General features: G+C 37.5%; 1 protein-coding gene across 3 annotated transcripts in view; it reads left to right on the forward strand.

The window, feature by feature from the left end:
• LOC308499375 (uncharacterized protein) overlaps window positions 1-20,467 on the forward strand; it is a 28,968-nt gene extending 8,501 nt beyond the window's left edge. For all 3 annotated transcript variants that reach the window (XM_081052730.1, XM_081052732.1, XM_081052731.1), the window contains one exon: window positions 15,032-20,467. In XM_081052730.1, coding sequence (XP_080908856.1) covers window positions 15,032-18,021 — 2,990 coding nt within the window. In that variant the 3' untranslated portion in view covers window positions 18,022-20,467. The remainder of the gene's footprint in view (window positions 1-15,031) is intronic.
• Window positions 20,468-20,889: the final 422 nt, after the last annotated feature.

Raw genomic sequence — 20,889 nt, forward strand, 5'->3', positions numbered from 1 at the left:
CTGGTGAGGTCTGTCCTCCTGGCTCACCATGTCCTCAGATGGAGTTTCCCCTGTGCATACGTGGACAGAGAAAGAGCTCTGGTGTCTCTTCCTATTTTTATAAGGACTCTGCTTCCATAGAATTAGGACCCCACATTTATGACCTCATTTAGCCTTCATTACCTCCATAAAGATCTCATCTCCAAATACAGTTGCATTGGGGGGTTTGGGCTTCAAAATAAGTGCTTGGGGAAGACACAGTTTAGTCCATAACAATTTCCCCATCACTAACGATGTTACTCATCTTTTCTTGTGCTTATTGTCATTAGTTTAAACCAGGGATGTCCAAACTGCGGCCCGCGGGCCAACTGCGGCTAGCAATCCATTGTTAATTGGCCCACAGCAAATTCCAAAAATATATTTAGTTTACTTAAATAAACCAGGTGGGGTAATACGTACTTTATCTCGAGTGAGTGGCCTGGCTGTTTGTGTGTATTTTACCGCATATGGCCCTTTGTGAAAACCATTGAAAAAAGTTTGGACATCCCTGGTTTAAACTAATAAAAGAATTCCAGGAATTTCAAAAGTTACATTTTCAATATAATTTTTCAAACAAAAAGTAAAATCATCTTAAATAAGTTTTATTACTGAAACTTTGTTGTGAAGCCATTTAAACAGGGTGACAAAGATAGACTAACTTAGATCAAGCACGTTTCACAGTCACTAAATGGAAATGATTGGTTCATGCTTATTGGCTAAAAAGGGTATCTCCAAATAAGTATCTTAGAAAGATTGTAATAAAAGAATAGTAGAGTTATTAAGTCACTAAAAATAAAACAATTTAGGGTTTAGTGTTGTGGTATCATTCTGGTTTGAATTTCCACAATATATTCATTAACTTAAAAGAAGACCTTCTATCCCAATAGCACAGGTAAATGTGAACCTGTAAACATTTGAAAGACTGCATCAAACTATATAATATCAATGATCATAAAACGCAAAGTAATGGATTTCTAAGAACGTAAAATTCACTTGAATTAGGAGATCGGAATAGACAGTAAATCTTCCGTTAATGATGTCGATAGGTTCTTAAAAACTGTATTTAAGTGAAATGACCTATAATGAAACCACGTATTCATAGGCTAATAAACAATGGTTAAGTTCCTAGATCAAAAACATCAGCAAACTTCTACATAAAGATCCAAAACACTTCTAATATTAATCATTCATGAAATGAGAGGTATACATAGATTTAAGAAAGATTAAAGATGATTTTCCAACCCACTTATGGTAGTTCAGCATGGCAGGTGGCCGGAACCTATCCCGGCAGCTCAGGACTGAAGGTGGAAACCCACCATGGACTGGACGCCATTCCATCGTAGGGAGCATCACACACACCACACTCAGTCAGACTGGGGGTAGTGTAAACATGCCACTTCACATAAGATACACATCTTGGGGCATGAGAGGAAGCCAGATTACCCAGAGAAACCACACACAGACATGGGGAGAAGGGGCCCATTCAGCGCCGACAGTGACCCTGGCTGGGAATCAGTTTTTTTTGTTGTCATCAACGTTGTCACGAAATGATGTTTAATGAAAGGAAGTTATTTCAGGACCTGCTGTACCTCATCTGATGAAACAAGAAATACTGTGTATATTAAATATTTATGTCTATAGAGGCTATGAATGATATTTGTATTAAATTGAAACATTTGTATATGTATATGCTGAAATCAAAGAACAAGCTTTTCAAATTCCCACGGAGTAATAAGATTGTATAAATATAGTTTTAAGCTAAAAAAACAGTAAACCCAACAAATTAGAATCACCACAAATAATAGTCTCTGAACCTAGTTTGATAAATCTAGTAACTAATGATAAAATGAGTAAACAAAGACTTTCAACATGGAAATGTAAAAAATTGTTTCTTAAACAATGTATAACTAAAGAGATCAATTCCAAAATTGCATGACATTTACAAAATAAAAATAAATATGTGTATTAGAAACCTTAAGATATAGCTAAATAAGTGAATAGAGATAAATTTGTAGTGTCATATTTATATTAATAAAGTCAGAACAATAACAAAAGTATACTAATGAAAGCAGAAGAATTTAAGAGTGAAATTAATAAACTGGAAAACAGAGAAATTGTAGAATGTTCTGAAAATAAAGAACAATAAAATGGGTGAAATTTAGATAACCCCAACAAAGACAAAAGAAGCACTTTGTATAAAAATTCAAGTGGGGATATATTTGTAAAGATTTAATGCAATGTCAAACTAAATCCCATCATAAAATAGAGTGGTGAACTTGCTCTGCCAGATTTCAAGGATTTATGTAAAGCTCTGAGTATTTAAGTAGTGTGCAGCTGCGGGTGGGATAATTTAATAAATTGGAGAAACAGAAAAAACTCAAGAAAACAATGTGCTTCATAGACAATTGGTCTTTAACACATGGCATTAGCCCCACAGAGCAGTGGGGAAAGAATTCTGAGGTAACGTTATGGATCAAAACCAAAAAATTGGATTCAGGTGGCTTAATGACCTGATTTTCGAAGCAAAACTAGAAATATTCTATATGATGACAAGGAAAACGTATCCATGACTGTGCTTAAGGAAGGAATTAATAAGGTATAAAAAGGCTTAACCAAGGGAAAGATGGAGTAAATATATTCCTTCCTACTTGACCCACTAAATGCAGTTAAATGTGAACTTGTACACACAGTACATCTAAACATATATATGTGTGTATATTAGGCTGGTGCAAAAGTAATCACGGTTTTTGCAATTGTTTTCAATTGCAAAACCCACGATTACTTTTGCACCAGCCTAATGTATATGGTAAGATTCTGAAAGATGAAAAGAAGAGGGAAGATGATTTAGGGACATTGGCACGTGAAGAAACACTGGGTGCCAGTAGGAGGCCTGTGGGGGCCTGATCTCACCCCTGCCCAGTGTTAAACTGGCATCTTCTCCAACTCCCGGCTGTCAACAGAGGTTTAATGGGGAACCTGGACTTCTCTCCCAACTTGGCAGTAGTGAAGCTGCACCCCACTTCTGTTGGCGTGGTTTCAGAGGCTGGCTAAAACTGAACATCAACTTTGATAAAGTCCAATTCTTCAGTTTTCTCTGAGGACCATGGTTTTGTTGTCCCATCTAGAAACATCAGCACTCAAAGGAACACAGATTATTCCTATATTTTTGTCTAGAAATTTTTAAATTTCACATTTTATCCTTTGTGATATTTGGTGTTCATTTTTATTGAAAGTGTGAGGTATATGTGAAGTACAAATTTTTGAAGAGGGAATCCAGTTATTGTAGCACCATATGTTGAAAAGATTATCATTTTTTCATTGAACAGCATTTGCAAGATCTTTGAAAACAGATGGGAATATTTATATATTTCTGCATCTGTATGTATTTGTATACAAATATATTATGTATAAGACTGTGTGTCTTAGATTGTACATTTTTATGGAATCTCTATTCTTCTTTATTCATCTGCATATCCTTATGCCAAGAGCACATTGCCTATATTATAGTACCTTATTAATTCTTCAAAAGATAGTGCGAGTCCACCAACTTTCTTCTGCATTAATTTAAAAATGAGTTTCTTGATATTTACAAAAAAGCATGCTGGCCTTTCAGCTGGGATTGCATTCCATCTATAGATTAAATGAAAGAGAATTGACATCTTAATAATATATGCCCTTACAATCCCTAAATAACAAATACTTCTCCATTTATTTAAGATTTCCTTGATTTCTTTCATTATGATTTTTTCATCAGTAGTTTTCAACATGGAGATACCAAGATTGTGTGTGTGTGTGTGTGTGTGTGTGTGTGTGTGTGTGAGAGAGAGAGAGAGAGAGAGAGAGAGAGAGAGAATGCGCTTGTGTGTGCATGTTGTGTGTTATGGTAAATTATGATGTTTATCTGATTTCAAATTCCAGTTGGTCATATTTATATGTTATTGGCTTCTGTATATTGGCTTTGTATTTTGCCTTTGCTGAAAACACTTATTAGTTCAAGGGGCTTTTTAAAAGATGTTTTTGGAACTTTTCTGTTTAGACTTACTCTGCATCTTTCATTTTTGTTCTTGTCATGTTGCATTGGTGGAACTTCCATTACACTCTTAAGTAGAAGTGCTGGGAGTAAACATCCTTTTTTCCCAGTCTTAGGGATGAGGCAATCAGTCTCTCACTTTTAAGTATGATGTTAGCCATAAGCTTACTTTAGATTTCTTTCTTTTTTTGTTTTTTAAGATTTTATTGGGGAAGGGAACAGGAGTTTATTGGGGAATAGTGTGCACTTCCAGGACCTTTTCAAGTCAAGGTGTTGTCCTTTCAATCTTAGTTGTGGACGGTGCTATTCAGTGTCAAGTTGTTGTCCTTTCAGTCTTAGTTGTGGAGGGCGCAGCTCAGCTCCAGGTCCAGTTGCTGTTGTTAGTTGCAGGGGGCACAGCCCACTATCCCTTAGGGGAGTCCATCTGGCAACCTTGTGGTTGAGAGCCTACTTAAGCCATCCCGGAGCTCAGCGGCAACCAACTGAGCCATCCCGGAGCTCAGCGGCAGCTCAGCTCAAGGTGCCATGTTCAATCTTATTTTCAGGGGGTGCTCCCCACCATCCCTTGCGGGAGTCAAGGAGTTGAACCAGCAACCTTGTGGTTGAGAGCCTACTTGCCCATGTGTGAATCGAACCCGCAGCTTTCGGACTTAGGAGCATGGAGCTCCAACTGCCTGAGCCACCGGCTGGCCCCCATAGATTTCTTTTATTAGGTTAATGAATGGATTTTGAATTTAGTGCCATGTTTTGTTATCTTAATATATATGATTGTATGGGTTTAATTCTTTCAGTTATGTATATGATGGATTACATGGATTAACTTTTGAATATTGCAACAGTTTGCATTCTTGGGATAAATCCCACTTCATACTGATTTATTTATTTTTATATGTTGCTGTATTCTTCAGGCTACTGTTTTTCAGTATTTTTACATTTATATCATGAAGGATATTGTATTGGTCTGTAGGGTTGTTTTTTTTTTCTTGGATTCTGTTTCTTTGGTTTTGAAATGCGGGTAATACTGGGGTTATAAAATCATTTAGGAAATATTCCCACATCTTGAATGTTCTCAAATAGATTTTGTAAAATTGGCATTATTTCTTCTTTAAATGTTTGGTAGAATTCACTAGTTAACATCACTAGTTAACACCAGTCCTGGGGCTGCCTTTGAACTACATAATTTTGACCACATATTCAATTTCTTTAACAATTCTCTTTGGGTTATTTTTTCTGCCTGAGATACGTTGGTAGGTTTTTGTTTTTAGGAAATGTGTCCATGTCATCTAAATTGTCAAACTTACGGCATGAGAGTTTCTCTTAATATTCTTTATTATCTCTTTAACGTTTGTTGTGTCAGGAGTTAAATTCCCTCTTATTTCTGATATTGATCATGTGTTTTCTCATTTCTTTCTGTGTTGGTTTTTATCATTTTTTTAAAAAAATCTTTTCAAAGGAGTAAGCTTTGGTTTGCTTAATTCGTCTCTGTTTTCAATTTTATTCTCCAATCATTATTTTCTTTTGATTTACCTTCCCTTTGTATATTTTCTTAAGTAGGAGCTTAGGTAACTAGTTGGAGGTCTTTTATTTCTAATGGGAAAGCTATCTGCATTCCCACCAACAGTGCTTGAGGGTTCCTTTTTCTGCATAGCCTCTCCAACAGTTGTTATTTGTCTTGTTAATGAAAACCATTGTAACAGCTGTGAAGTGATACTTCATTGTGCTTTTGATTTGCATTTCTCTGATGATTAGTGATATTGAGCATGCTTTCATATGTCTATTGGCCATCTGTTTTCCTCTTTGGAGAAATGTCTATTCATGTCCTCAGCCAATTTTTTCAATTGGATTGTTTGACGTTTTTGTCTTTTTGTTTAGTTGTATGAGTTTCCTTGTATTTTGGGATATTTGCCTCTTATCAGAGACATTGTTTGCAAATATCTTCTCCCATTGGTTGGTTGCCTCTTTGTTTTGCCTTTGGTTTATTTTGCTGTGCAGGAGCTTTGTAGTTTGATATATTCCCATTCATTTATTTTAGTTTTTACTTTCCTTACCTTTGAAGTCAAATTCATAAAATCCTCTTTGAACCCAGGGTCCATAAGTTTAGTACCTATGCTTTCTTCTATGCAGTTTATTGTTTCAGGTCTTATAGTTAGGTCTTTGATCAATTTTGTCTTAATTTTGGTACACAGCAACAAATTGCCGTCTAGTTTCATTCTTTTCACATGGCTTTCCAATTTCCCCAACACCATTTATTGAAGAGGTTTTCTTTTCTCCGTTGTATGTTTTTGGCTTCTTTGTCAAAAATTATCTGTCCATATTTATGTGGGTTTATTTCTGGGATTTCAGTTCTATTCCATTGGTCTGTTTTGATTATTGTTGCTGTTTTGATTATTGTTGTTCTGTAGTACAAGCTGAAGTCAGGGAGTATGATACCTCCAGCATTTTTGTTTTTTCTTAGGACTGTTTTGGCTATTCAGGGTCTTTTGTGGTTCCATAGAAATCTGCTGAGTTTTTCTTCTTTTTTTTTTTTTTTTAAATGCCATTGGGATTTTGATAGTGATTGCTTTAAATCTGTATATTGCTTTGAGTAATAAGGTCATTTTAACTGTGTTGATTCTTCCAATACATGAACACATAATGTCTCCATTTTTTTCTGTCTTCTTCACTTTCTTTATAATGTCTTAGAGTTTTCGGTGTATAGGTCCTTCACATCATTTCTTAAGTTTATTCCTAGCTATTTTTTTGTTGTTGTTGCAATTGGAAAGGGAATTTCTTTTTAAATTTTTTTTTCTGAGATTTCACTCTTAATATATAGGAAAGCAAAGGATTTTTGTACATTGACTTTGTAGCCAACAACTTTACTGTATTTGTTTATTTTTCTAATAGCTTTTTGGTGGAGTTTTTAGGGTTTTTTATGTAAAGCATCATGTCATCTGTAAAAAGTGACAAACTTCTTCATTCCCAATTTGGATGCCTTTATTTATTTCTCCTGCCTGATTGCTTTGGATGGGATTTCCAATACTGTGTTGAATAACTGTGGTGATAGGTGACAACCCTGTCTTGTTCCTGAACGTAGAGTTTTATACCATATACTCAGTTTTATACCATAAACTATGATATCAGCTGAGGGTTTGTCATATATGGAGTTTATTATGTGAAGGTATTCTTCTATACCAATTTTATTGTTTCAAATATAAATTAATATTGTCTCTTGCCAAATGCTTTTTCTGCGTCTATTGATTTAATCATATGATTTTTATCTTTTAATTTGTTTTTTGGTGTATCACATTGATCAATTTCTGTATGTTCAACCATCCTTGTGTCCCTGGGATGAACCCCACCCACTTCATCATGATATATATTCTTTTTAATGCATTTTTGTATTCGATTTGCTGGAGTTTTGTTTAGCATTTTTTCATCTGTATTCATCAGAGATATTGATCTGTAATTTACTTTTTTAGTGTTTTCCTTACCAGGTTTTGGTTTCAGGGTAATGTTGGCTTCATAAAATGAGTTAGGAGGTATTGCCTCTTCTTCATTTTTTGGGAAGAGTTTGAGGAGGACAGGTTTAGATTCTCTTTGAATGTTTGGTAGAATTCACTAGTGAAGCCATCTGGTCCTGCCTGGGATTTTGCTTTCGGAAGGTTTTGGATAACTGATTTAATTTCCTTACCATTGATTGGTTTGTTTAGAGTTTACTGTTCTTCATGATTCAGTCTAGGGAGACTATATGTTTCTAAGAAGTTGTCCATTTCTTCTATTATTATTGAATTTGGTGGCAAATAGTCCTTCATAGTATTCTTGGATTATCCTTCATATTTTTGTGACATCCGTGGTAACTTCTCTGCTTTCTTGTCTGATTTTATTTGTGTCTTTTATCTTAGTGTAACCTAGGGTTTGTCAATTTTATTAATCTTTTCAAAGAACCAGCTCTTTCTTCCATTAATTTTTTTGTATTGTCTTTTTGTTCTCTATTTCATTTAGTTCTGCTCTGGTTTTTAATATTTCTTTCCTTCTGCTGACTTTGGGTTTCATTTGTCCCTTTTCTAGTTTTTTCAGGTGTAACATTAGGTTGTGTGTCTGGGATTTTTCTACTTTCTTGAGATAGACCTGTAGTGATATAAATTTCCCTCTTATTACCGATTTCACTGCGTCCCCATGTTTTTTTGTTTGGGGGAGGATGAAGAAACCTGATTTCTTTAATAATCTAAATTTAAAAAGCCACACACACATGTTTTTTAAAGAGGGCTTTTTAAATTGGATGTCCTGAAAGTGGAAGAGGTTTAATAGGATACTTGAAAGCTAATTACAGCAGGATTTAAGAAGCCTGGTGTTTGTTCAAATGACAATTTGAAAGAAAATCCTTCAGATTAAGGAAGCCAGCAGCTCTTTTATAAACTTGCAACAATTAGAGCTCATTTCTTTAAGTTATAAATTGGCACTTATTTCTCAGTAAGTCAACATTTGAGCTAATAAAGGATTATTTTTATCTAGCTCAATAATCGTATCGAATAATGGGAAATATACCCAACTGAATTTCATTTATGCCATTTAACAAACTCACCCAACCTCGGTCAAAATGTTTTGAAGTAACAATGCACATTATTGAAGTGTTTCCAAATCTTTGCTAAAGTATTGTTCTTAAATGAAAATGCAGGCTCTCTGGGCATTTTTTGCCTTCTATTATAAAAATTCCAGTGGAAGGTGAGGGTGCAAACCTGAGCAGCCCACACTTTGCCTTTCAGACTCTTGGCCTCCCTCCTTCTCTCCTTCTGCATCACCTGGTAAGATTTCGTCCAAAGCTGGGGTACCCCTGGCCCTCTGCCAGGACCCTCGGGTGTATTCCCTCTGCGGGACCCAGCACATAGAGGCCGCTTCCTCACAGACACATCGGGAGTTTAAGCAGTAAAGGTCCATGTTAGCTGGGTGTTCCCCGCTCAGCTTCGGAGCAAAGTCAGCGGTTCCTGGGGCAGGTCCCCCTGAGTCGCATAAACAGGCTCCAGATGATATTCAAACGTAAGAACTCAAGATACCACAAGTCCTGTGTGGGGACAGAGTCCCAGAGAGCAGTTTCCAGGCTCTCAACCTCACATGGAAAGGTGCTGGCTTGGGTAGTAGATGTCCATTGGCTGTAACCTGTTAGCCAATTAGCCACTGATATAACTTCCATGGCTACACTGGTTGCTAGGTTTGTTGGTTGGCAGGCAGAGAAGCAGACGGCAGATTGCAGCCAGCAACTGGGGTTGGTTGGTTGGCAGAGTAGTGGATGGCAGATTGCGGATCGTGTGGTTCCTGCTTCCTGTGTCTTAAACCCAGCCGCCAGCGAGAATTAGTGGTATGACTCCCCTATCGCTGGCTCTGTTGGTGTTCCTTTTTGGCCTCACCATATCCTATGATCGTATGCAGGGAGTGGGAGCTGAGACCCTGTATAATGTCCTGTGTCCAGAGTGATGTGAGAGCTTGTCAGTTTCCCCCATCTACTCCACGAACATTGTGACTTGAGTACCCTGGGATTTGCTTCTTTGGGAACTTGAAGTAAAATAGTCCTTCTGGCCGCCCTGGATCCTCTAGGGCCATCTGGAAGCCATGTTTCTCTCTTTCACTGTGTGCCCACTGTGTTCCCACCTCCCTACAGCAGAAGGCATGCCTTAGGGCAGGGAAGCGTCCCTGGGTGGTGGGGTGCAAGAAATCTCACCTCTGTCTGGTCCCATCAGGCAGCCTCTTGAACCTCCCAACTTACTCTCCCAGACCACCACTGATCACCTCGGCAGATAGTACAAAAGCACGACTCACATGTACCCAAGGCTGCCTTACGCTGGAGGCTTCATCTCCCAAATTACAGTCTCCATGCCTCAGGTTAAGTGAGTTTGTGCAGAGGAGAGGTAATGATTACTGACTAACACTACTCCGTAATGAAAAAAAAGAAAAGCCAGGTCTGAAGATGAGGCCATTATAGGTGATTTCTGAATCTCATTTAGGATTCGAAACATCACATTTCAAGTAAACTGCAATTCAGCTGGTCTGGCAAGGCGTCGGCTTGGTCACCTTCTCAAAGGGAATTGCCAGCTCCAGCATGTCCTTTTCTTCTAGTTTGCACACAAACATCTGATTGCTTTTTCAATACATGGCACTGCTAGGGTGTTTTTCTTTTCTTTTCTTTTTTTTTTAAACACTTCTTATCTAATACAACTCCAGAGAGTCAGGGGCTGTCCTTGTCTCCTGATTTCCTCCTCCGCTGCCCCAATACATTAATAAAATCTGATACGAAAAGAATAAGAATGCTACAGGTAAGTCTTAGTCCAAAGAGGTCGCTGTGGCCGTAACCATTCTCTGATGGACTCTTCTTAAGACTCTTTCCCCAACTTCACTAAGATCTGTCCCTAAGATCTGCTCACTCAGATCTGTCCAGGAAAAGGTGCATCTCAATAATTTTGATAGGATGTATTTTTATTCTCATTTGTTTCTATGTATCTTTTGATCTCTCTTACTTCTTTGACCGAGTCGTTCTTTAAAAGCATGTTGTTAAATCTCCATGTTTGTGGTTTTTCCTGCTTTCTTTTTGCAGTTGATGTCCAGTTTCAAACCTTGTGATCAGAGAATATGCTTGGTATGATTTCAACCTTCTTAAATTTCCTGAGGCTAGTTTTACGTCCCAATATATGGTCTATCCTTGAGAATGTTCCATGTACACTAGAAAAGAACGCATAGTCTGATGTTCTTTCATGAAGTGCTCTATACTACTTGTCAATTATGTCCATTTCATCTAGTGTGTCATTTGGACTGATATTTCTTTCTTTATTTTCTGTTTGGATGATCTATCCATAGTTGTCAATGATGTATTTAGGTCCCCTACTATAATTGTGTTTTGGTCAATTTCTCCCTTTAGTTCTGTTAGTAGTTGCTTTCTATATTTTGGTGTTCCCTGATTGGGGGCATAAATATTGATGACTGTCGCATATAAGTATGATACACCTGCTTTTGTCTGGTTACCATTTGCTTGCGCTGTCAATTTCCACCCTTTCACTTTGAGTTTATATTTGTCCTTGTTGCTGAGATGCATCTCTTAGAGGCAACATATGGATGGGCTTTGTTTTTTGTTTCAATCTGCTACTCTGTGCCTATTTATTGGTGAGTGCAGTCCGTTTACCTTTAGGGTGATTATTGATACGTGAGGATTTCCTATCATTCTATCTTTTGTTTTCTGGTGGATCTGTGTCTCCATTGTTTCTTTGCCTGTTTGTTACTGTCTGGTATTTCAGTGTGTGATATTCTATGATTTTTCCTTCTGTTTTCTTCTGTTTTTATATGTTTTAGTTCTGGACTTTTTTATTTTTTGAGTGATTACCATTAAATTTACGTGAAAGCAAATTTCATATTTACATTAGTCCTTTTCCTGCAGCATGCTTTTTATCTCCATTCTCCTTTGTAGGTTCAGACCTTTACTCTCTCCCCTTTTATGTTTTTGTTGTCACAAGTTATCCCTACTTATGCTGTGAGTTGATTTCTGTGTTGCAGTAGCAAGTTGTCTTTTATTCTTACTCCTTTTTTTAAATGTTCCTTCTTTACCATTTATGTACATGTAGTGTCATATTTTGTGTAGTGGTTGCCGTTTTCTACTTCTTTCTGTCTTTTCATAATACTACTCATGGTTTTATATTCTTTATTTTTTGTTTCAGGATGAATAGCCTCCTTCAGTATTTCCTGTAATGCAGGTCATGTATTGGAAATTTCTGCAGCTTCTGTATGTCAGAGATACATATCTAAGATATCTTTGCTGGATATATTATTCTTGGGTCATAATTTCTCTCTTTCAATAGTTGGAATATTTGGTTCCATTCCCTCCTGCCTTGTAGAGTTTCTGCTGAAAAATCTGATGATAATCTAATGGGCTTTCTTTGTAGGTTACCATCTTCTTTCCTTGGCTGCCTTGAGAATTCTCTTTGTCATTAATTTTTGACAGCTTTAGTACAGTGTGCCTTGGAGAAAGCCTGTTGGGATTGAGGTAATTAGGTGTTCTATTTGCTTCTTGGATTGAAGGATCCAGTTCTTTCCAAAAGTTTGGGATGTTCTTGTCGACTGTTTGTTTGAATATACTTTCTGTTCCCTTCTCCCTTTCTTCTCCTTCTGCTATCTGCATTATTCTTATGTTGCTCTTTTTGATGGAGTCAGAAAGTTCTTGTAGAGGTCTTTCATTTTTTTTTTTTTTATTGAAGTCTCTCTCTTTTTTCATCAGTTCCAGATTTCTATCTTCAGTGTCACTAATTCTTTCCTCCAACTAGTCAGCTCTCTTATCTAAGCTGGCTATTTCATTCTTCATTTCTTTTATTGAGTTCTTCATCTCCAGAATTTCTATTTGGTTCTTTTTAAAATTTTTAATCTCTTTGAGATAATGTTCATTTTGTTCTTTGATTGTGTTTCTGAGTTCATTAAACTACCTTTCTGTGTTTCCTTGCATCTTGTTGTTTATTTAGAACTGCAGTCTTGAATTCTCTGTCATTTAAGTCACAAATTTCCATGTCTCTGAGTTCATTTTCTGCAGATTCTTTATTTTATTTCTGAGCTGCCTTGTTACCTTGGTTGTTCATAGTAATTAATTAATTATTATTTCTCTTCCTGGACATCAGCAGGAGTGGGTCTGCAGTACATTGATATAAAGAGGTTTTTCCTGTGCTTTCCAGTAGGTGTTGGTACAATGTTTTATTTTCTTTCTGTCCACAGCCTTTATTTTCTCTCATACTGTAGTGTTATATTTTTTCTTGCACTATTCTGGCTTCTCACATAATGTGGGATTCCCTGGAAGGTGGGGTTCTCTGTGAGTAGGTCACGTAGATCTCAGGGCACCGCCTCCATCAGGGAATGTGGAAAGTGATACAGTTGTGAGCTTCTGAATTCCCAGTGCTCCCCCTACAGCCGGATGCAGAGCCTGTGTGTTTCAGTGGCTCTGGTTGCCCTTCCTGTGATGCCTCCCAGTAAGGTGGGGATGGGGTGGGCTGTGAGAGGTGGTTGATTCTCTTGTGGCTCTGAACAATGGCAACTACTCACCTACAGTTTCCTTGCCCCTACGGTTCCTTCCGTTTCCTCAGAATTAGTTGCGCTGTGAATCTATAGCTGCGTGACTGCAGTTCTCAGGATTGTAGATATTCTGTTCTTTAATCTGACACTTCTACTGTTTCTTCTGTAGCCTGCTTCTAATACTGGGAGGGTGTGGGTGAGGCAAGCTTTGGAAAGGTGGTGGGAGGTGGCCAGGCTCCGTGTCTTTGTTCTCTGTTTTCTGCCTGGCAGTGAGTCCTTAAATCACGTTTCTCATCCTTCTGTATGAGTATTCAGTCTTTCAGTCTTCTGAGTTCTCTGCTGCATATGCTGGATTCAGCCGTATTATGCTGATCCCTCGGTGAGGACTGTGTGTATAGGGGGTACAATTGCAGCCCAAATTATTTTCTCTCCTGAAGCTGCATCAAGCTCCTGTCTGCGTCCTGCGACCTGTGGCCCACATCCTAGCACTTCCACCTTCCCTCCTCCGCTATGCACATAATTTTCTCTCCTTTAGATGATTCAATTTGTGGGTCTCTCAGATATGCCTGTGTGCTGTGCACAGAAACTTTTGTTGAATTATAGCTGTTCATTTTGTTGTATCTTCCAGAGGAGATTTTAAGTAGCACTCCTCATGCCTCCATTTCTGTGACAGTGCCCCTCAAAAGTATCTTAAGGTTCTGTGAGACATACACTTTGATCAAGGGTTTAATAGGAACTGTATGAATATAGAATTATTTTTGTATTTTTCCAGGTAACTTGGTGTTACTGATTTTTACAATAATTTCTGTATGGCTTGAGATCACACTGTATGATTTATCTTCTTTATAGTTGTAAAGATTTGTCTTACAGCACAGACTGTGGTCTATCTATGAATGCTTTGTGTGCATTTGAGAATAATATGAATTCAGGTCCTTTTTAATGTATTGTTTCTGGTTTTTGAGGGTGTGGTTTTTACAAATGCTGCTTCATCTCTTCTAGCTGTAATATGGGGCTTACCATGACTTCCTGCCTCTTTTCTTTTTCCTGGCTGTTTTGTTTCCTTCTTTTGTTCTCCTATGAATTGGCCATGAGTGCCATAAACGAACAGATTTGTTCTTCCCATGCAGATTTAATAAAATAGATTTAAAAAAAATGTTTCCAGGTGAAATTTTGGCAGTGTCTGCTGAGACCAACTACCAGAATGTCTTTTGCATGGAAATTTCTCAGGATTCTTCATGATGTTTCCTATGAGTTCTTGGTTTGGCTGTGAAATTTCAGTGTATACAAATCCTTTATATACAAAGTGTATAGAAATTCTTTATATCTGTGGTAAAACCATAGAGAAGAGTGTTTCTTTTTTTCTATTTTTTGGGGGTGGTGGAGGGCAGAGCTTGAGTGTGATGAGTATTGTCAAAAAGTTTTTCTGTTCTGTTAGATCACCATTTTCTGAGATCTTTGGCTAGAAGATAAAATATTTTCTTGGAGCTCTTTTGTCTCTTTGTCTCTTTGGCTTTGATCACAGGCTTCTCTAGCACTCGAGCACCCCATATAAGATACATGAGAAGTAGAAAGAAAATTTTGGAATTCTTTTCTATGTCATTTCTTAAGTCCAAGAGTTCATCTTTTATTTTGTAGCATCTTCATTTGTTTGTTAATTTTTTTTTCAGGGATTTCCAATTGAAAGAGGGAGGACCTGGGTAAAGTTGGGCTGCTCCATGTTGGTTAGGACTGGAAATAACAGCTATGTTTGTATGTTTGTTTGTTTCTTTGTTTTAAACGACATGGATGAAGGGGGATAGAGAGAGACACACACACAGAGATACTGACTGTATGTCTTTTTCTCTGTGTGCATGAATTATTAATTTTAGAAACATGACTAGAAAGCATACAAAACACGATAAGGCATATGCCTGTAAGCTCCTCTCAGTAAGAAATGTGAGATTCACACAATGTTTTCCATTTTTGTCATTTTAGAATATTACAAAGTTGATGTCCACATTACGGAGAACCAGGAAAAACAAGAGAAAGCTCTGTGGCAAGTAATAATCAGTAACAACAAAACATTGAGTAAAGAAGGGCAGAAAATTGTAAGACAACCAATTAATCTGGACATAAGTCCCCATTTTTCAAGAAAAATGCCCTGTAAATGTGACTCATGTAAAACGAATTTGCCAGTTGTTTCTGAATTGATTGTTAGTGGTAGAAACTGTTCAAGAAAAAAGGCTGATTACACGAATGTATATGAAAAGTTGCAGCTTGATATTAAACATGAGAGAACTCTTATTGAAGAGCAATCTTACAAATATAATAAAAATGTGAATGCTGTCAGTTGTGAAGAATGTCATCAGAAATTTCAAACTGTGGAACAGCCTTTTGAACATAATGAACTTGGAAAAGTTTTACATGATGAGACTGTTGTCTGTATTACAGCTCAGAATTGTCTAACAGGAGAGGAATCCTGTCACGACGATGAATTTTGGAAAAACTGTGATAAAGCAACTGTATTTAACCCAATAAGAGCTGGCACAACAGAGAAATGCTGTGATATTAGTGAATGTGGGAGATCCTGTGACAAAACCACCATTGTGGAATTCAATAAAGTTCACAGGGCTATGATAAACTATGAGTGTAATGAAAGTGGAAATAACTTCAGCAAGAATTCACCTTGCACTCAACCTCAGCGAACTGTCACAAGACAGAGTGCTTTTGAAAGCAGTAAACATGAAGAAAACTTGAGCCAGATATCAGCCTATCTAGTGCCTCAGAAGACACAAACTGGAGACAATTTCTCTGTTTTTAATGGATGTACAGATGTCCACTGCCAGGAATTAGACCTAACAATACATCAGAGAACTCAAGCAGAAGAGAAATTCTATGAGTGTACTAAATATGGGGAATGCTTGTATCAAAACTCACTTCCCAGTGTATATCACAAAACTGACAAAGGAGAGAAGTCATTTGAAAATAATGAATGCAGCAAATCCTTTTACAAGAAAGCTCACCTCATTCAGCATCAAAGGACCCACTCAGGGGAGAAAATGCATGAATATGAGGAAAGCAGAAAAGCCTTTTCTTCAAATTCACAGACTGTTCGTTATCCTGCTAATCATATGGGTGTCAGTCTCTGTGAGTGTAGTGAATGTAGGAAAACTTACTGTCAGACATCAAAACTCAGTGATCATCTGATAGTTCACACAAGGAAGAAACCTTATGGTAAGAATGGATTTGGGAAATCTTTCAAGAAACCTGTTCTTTTAGCACACCAGAGAACACACACAGAGATGAAATGCTATCAAAGTAGTAAATGTGGGAAATCATTCTCCAAGAAGGCACAATTGAAAGAACAGCAGAGAATTGACACTGGAGAAAAACCTAGTGAATGTACTGAATGTGGGAAAACTTCTGATTGTAATTCAGTCCTCAGGGTACACCAGAGAATTCACACATGTGAGGTACCCCATGAATATAATGAATGTGGGAAAACTTTTGCTCACAATGCAGGCCTTAGAATGCATCAGAGAATTCACACAGGGGAGAAACCCTATGAATGTAAAGACTGTGGGAAAACTTTCTCCCAAAGGACAACCCTGTGTGTACATCAGAGAATTCACACAGCAGGGAAAATTTACGGATGTCATGAATGCGGAAAAACTTTTGCTGCTAATTCAACCCTAAAGGTACACCAGAGAATTCACACAGGGGAGAAACCCTATGAATGTACTGAATGTAGGAAAACTTTTGCTCGTAATTCAGTCCTCAGGGTACACCAGAGAATTCACACATGTGAAGAACCCTATGAATGTAATGAATGTGGGAAAACTTTTGCCCACAATTCAGGCCTTAGAAGACATCAGAGAATTCACACAGGGGAGAAACCCTATGAATGTACTGTATGTGGGAAGTCTTTCTCCCAAAGGACAACCCTATGTGTACATCAGAGAATTCACACAGGGGAGAAACCCTATCAATGTAAAGACTGTGGGAAAACTTTCTCCCAAAGGACAACCCTGTGTGTACATCAGAGAATTCACACAGGGGGGAAAATTTATGGATGCCATGAATGTGGAAAAACTTTTGCTGCTAATTCAACCCTAAAGGTACACCAGAGAATTCATACAGGGGAGAAACCCTATGAATGTAATGAATGTGGGAAAACTTTCTCCCGAAGGACAAACCTGTATGTACATCAGAGAATTCACACAGGGGAGAAACCCTATGAATGTAGTGAATGTGGCAAAACTTTTGCCCAACAGTCAGGCCTTAGAAGACATCAGAGAATTCACACAGGGGAGAAACCTTACGGATGTCATGAATGTGGAAAAACTTTTGCTGATGATTCAATTCTCAGGGTACACCAGAGAATTCACACAGGGGAGAAACCCTATGAATGTACTGAATGTGGGAAAACTTTTGCTCGTAATTCAGTCCTCAGGGTACACCAGAGAATTCACACATGTGAGGAACCCTATGAATGTAATGAATGTGGGAAAACTTTTGCCCACAATTCACATCTTAGAAGACACCAGAGAATTCACACACGGGAGAAACCCTATGAATGTAATCTATGTGGGAAAACTTTCTCCCGAAAGACATACCTATATGTACATCAGAGAATTCACACAGGGGAGAAACCCTATGAATGTAATCTATGTGGGAAAACTTTCTCCCAAAAGACACACCTATATGTACATCAGAGAATTCACACAGGGGAGAAACCCTATGAATGTAATGAATGTGGGAAAACTTTCTCCCGTAGGACAAACCTGAATGGACATCAGAGAGTTCACACAGGGGAGAAACCATATGAATGTAATGTATGTGGGAAATCTTTCTCCCAAAGGACATACCTGAATGCACATCAGAGAATTCACACAGGGGAGAAACCCTATGAATGTAATGTATGTGGGAAAACTTTCTCCCAAAAGACACACCTGTCCATACATCAAAAATATCACACAGGGTAGAAACCTTATGGATGTCCTGAATGTGGGAAAATGTGTGCTGATAATTTAATCCTCAGGGTATAAAAGAGGATTCACATGGGAGAAACCCTGTGAATATGATGAATGTGGGAAAACTTTTCCGTCAGTAGATACACCTGTGTACACACAAAAGCATTCACACAGGTGTAAATCCTAAGGATGTAAAGAATGTGGGAAAACTTCCTGGCAATTCAATCCTCAGGGTACACCAGAAAATTCACATGGGAGAAACCCTGTGAATGTACTGAATACTGTATACTTTCTTTAAGACACCACATCTCAGGAAATGTCAGAGAATTCACAGTGAGAAACCCTATGAATATAATGAATTGAAAAACTTTCTCCCAAGGGACACACACATCAGAAATTTCACACATGGAAGAATCTATGAATGTAATGAATGTGGAAAAACTTTCTGTACACATCAGAGAATTCACACAGGTGTCAAACTCTAAGGATATAAGGAATATTTGAAAACTTCCTGGAAATTCAACTCTCAGCGTTGAATTCACATGGGAGAAACCCTAGGAATGTAATGAATGTGGGAATACTTTTGCTCACAATTCAGGACTTAGAATACAACAGAATTGACACAGGAGAGAAACTTTATGCACCTAATGACTGTGGGAGATATTTTGCCTGTAGTTCAGCTCTCAGAACACATCAGAGAACACACAGGAGAAAACCTATGAATGTGGTAAAACTTTTTCCAGAGATACAACTCAGTACACATCAAAGGATTTTTACAGGTGAAAAACTATGAATGTACTGAATGTTAAAACCACCTCTCAGAATTCATTTCTCAGTGGACATAAGAGAATTCACAAAGGGGGAAAAACCTTATGAATGTAATGTGGGAAAGCAGTTGTCCATAAAGCAGCCCTCATAATCCATCAAAGAATTAACACAGGACAGAAACACTGAATATAATGAATGTGGATAAAAGTTTCTCCCACAGGACACACTGTGTGCATATCAGAGAATTCACACGGGAGAAACCCTATGAATGAATGAATGTGGGAAAACTTTTGTCCAAAAGGCAGCTCTTAGAGTACATCACAACAGAATGCACAGCAGAGAGAAAATTCTTGTATGGAACAAATGTGAAATGTCCCACAGGAACTCGTAGCATGGTGGTAAAGCTCATGGTACATAGACTGACAGATTTTTTCCTTTCTTTTTGTGCTAGGTATATAGCTTGTTTAAATTTCCCTGTCCAGGTGGGTTTGCTCATGGATTATGGTACTATTCCATTTAAATCTGGCCTTGAAAAGTCACATTATATTGTTGCTTTCTGTGTTATACTGGAATGGAGAAAATTTCATGGAAGACTTGGGTGCTGTGTATTGAACATAGAACATGAGCTTAAAGAAGCTAGAGTCTGAATATGGGTGAAAGAGAATTCCCCACTAACAGATCTTCACCAGGTTTTTGTTTGTTTCTATGTTTTTTTTTCTTAAGCAAGAATTAGGTTTGTACTCTGTTGAGCTCCTCCAGATTTGTGTCTTGGTTAAATGCATATAGTTTAGGCAACTATCTGCTAGAGTGTGATGAAATGCTATAAATATAATAAAATGTCAGAAGACCTATCAGAACTCAACCTATCATTCTATATCACAGACTACACATGAAGAAGAGGACTTCTGTTGAATGTCCTGAATAATTAGACGACTTCATTAGAAATCAACCAAAGTGTCCTTCGATAGATGAATGGGTAAAGAAGTTGTGGTATATGTACACAATGGAATACTATTCTGCCATGAGAAAAGATGAAATAGTACCAATTGTGACAACATGGATGGATATTGAAATTATAATGCTAAGCGAAATAAGTCAGAAAAAGTAAAGAAGTATACGTTTTCATTGATATGTGGTATATAAAAGTGAAAACAACAAAAGAACAAGTCAAAGAAACAAACTCATAGACAATAGACATAGACATAGTTTATGTTTATAGTTTATGTCTATGTCATAGACATAGACAATAGTTTATGAGGGTAAGTGGGTAGTAGAAGACACTAAACAGTCGAATATATGGTGATGGAAAGGGAACTGTCTCTGTGATGAACACACAATGGGCGATATAGATGATGTATTACAGAATTGTACACCTGAAATCTATGTAAATTTACTGACAATTGTCACCCCATTAAACTTTAAAAAAAAATCACAAATCTCAGGGAAAAACACCAAAGGCTTTACCACCAAGTAAACTTCCTTACAGATGAAATAAGATTGGACTGAAATATTGTATTTTGATAATTATAATTTTTGAATATGTACTGAGTTTGCATTAGATTTTTTCCCCTGAAGAAATGTATTAGTTTAAAAATTGATGATAAATTCTTCACTTAGCCTGATGTACTGAAACTTGTGATTTATATGTAATACTAAGTTTTATACAAAAAATAAAGGAAAATATTTACCTATGCACAAACACTATGGAATGTGATATTTTAAAGATGGAAGAAGAACGTGAACTGTGTGGAGAACACCAATAAATGTTTGTGACTAGTGTGTGAGCTATGTGGTACATCGCTATACGTATGTAACAGATTTCATTACTGCTTCTAGTATGAGGCAGTAGCCCAAACTGCTCTGGAACTGGTCACTTTCTTTTTTTGAGTGACAGTGTAAGTGCTGCTTCTGTTGGCTTTCGTCAGCTTGATGCTGTTAGACTTTGGCCTGCGTGCTATGTCTGAATATTAGTCTGGCCCCATTTTTCTAGGACCTTGTCGATCCATGAGATTTCTCAATGATTCTTGTGTGAGTGTGTGTGTGCGGGGGTGGGGAGGGTGTAGTGGATGGTAATTCTTAACATGTTTTTTTGGCCTTCATTTTATGCCATTT

The sequence above is a fragment of the Rhinolophus hipposideros genome (assembly GCF_964194185.1).
Source record: "Rhinolophus hipposideros genome assembly, chromosome: 6".
NCBI lineage: Eukaryota > Metazoa > Chordata > Mammalia > Chiroptera > Rhinolophidae > Rhinolophus > Rhinolophus hipposideros.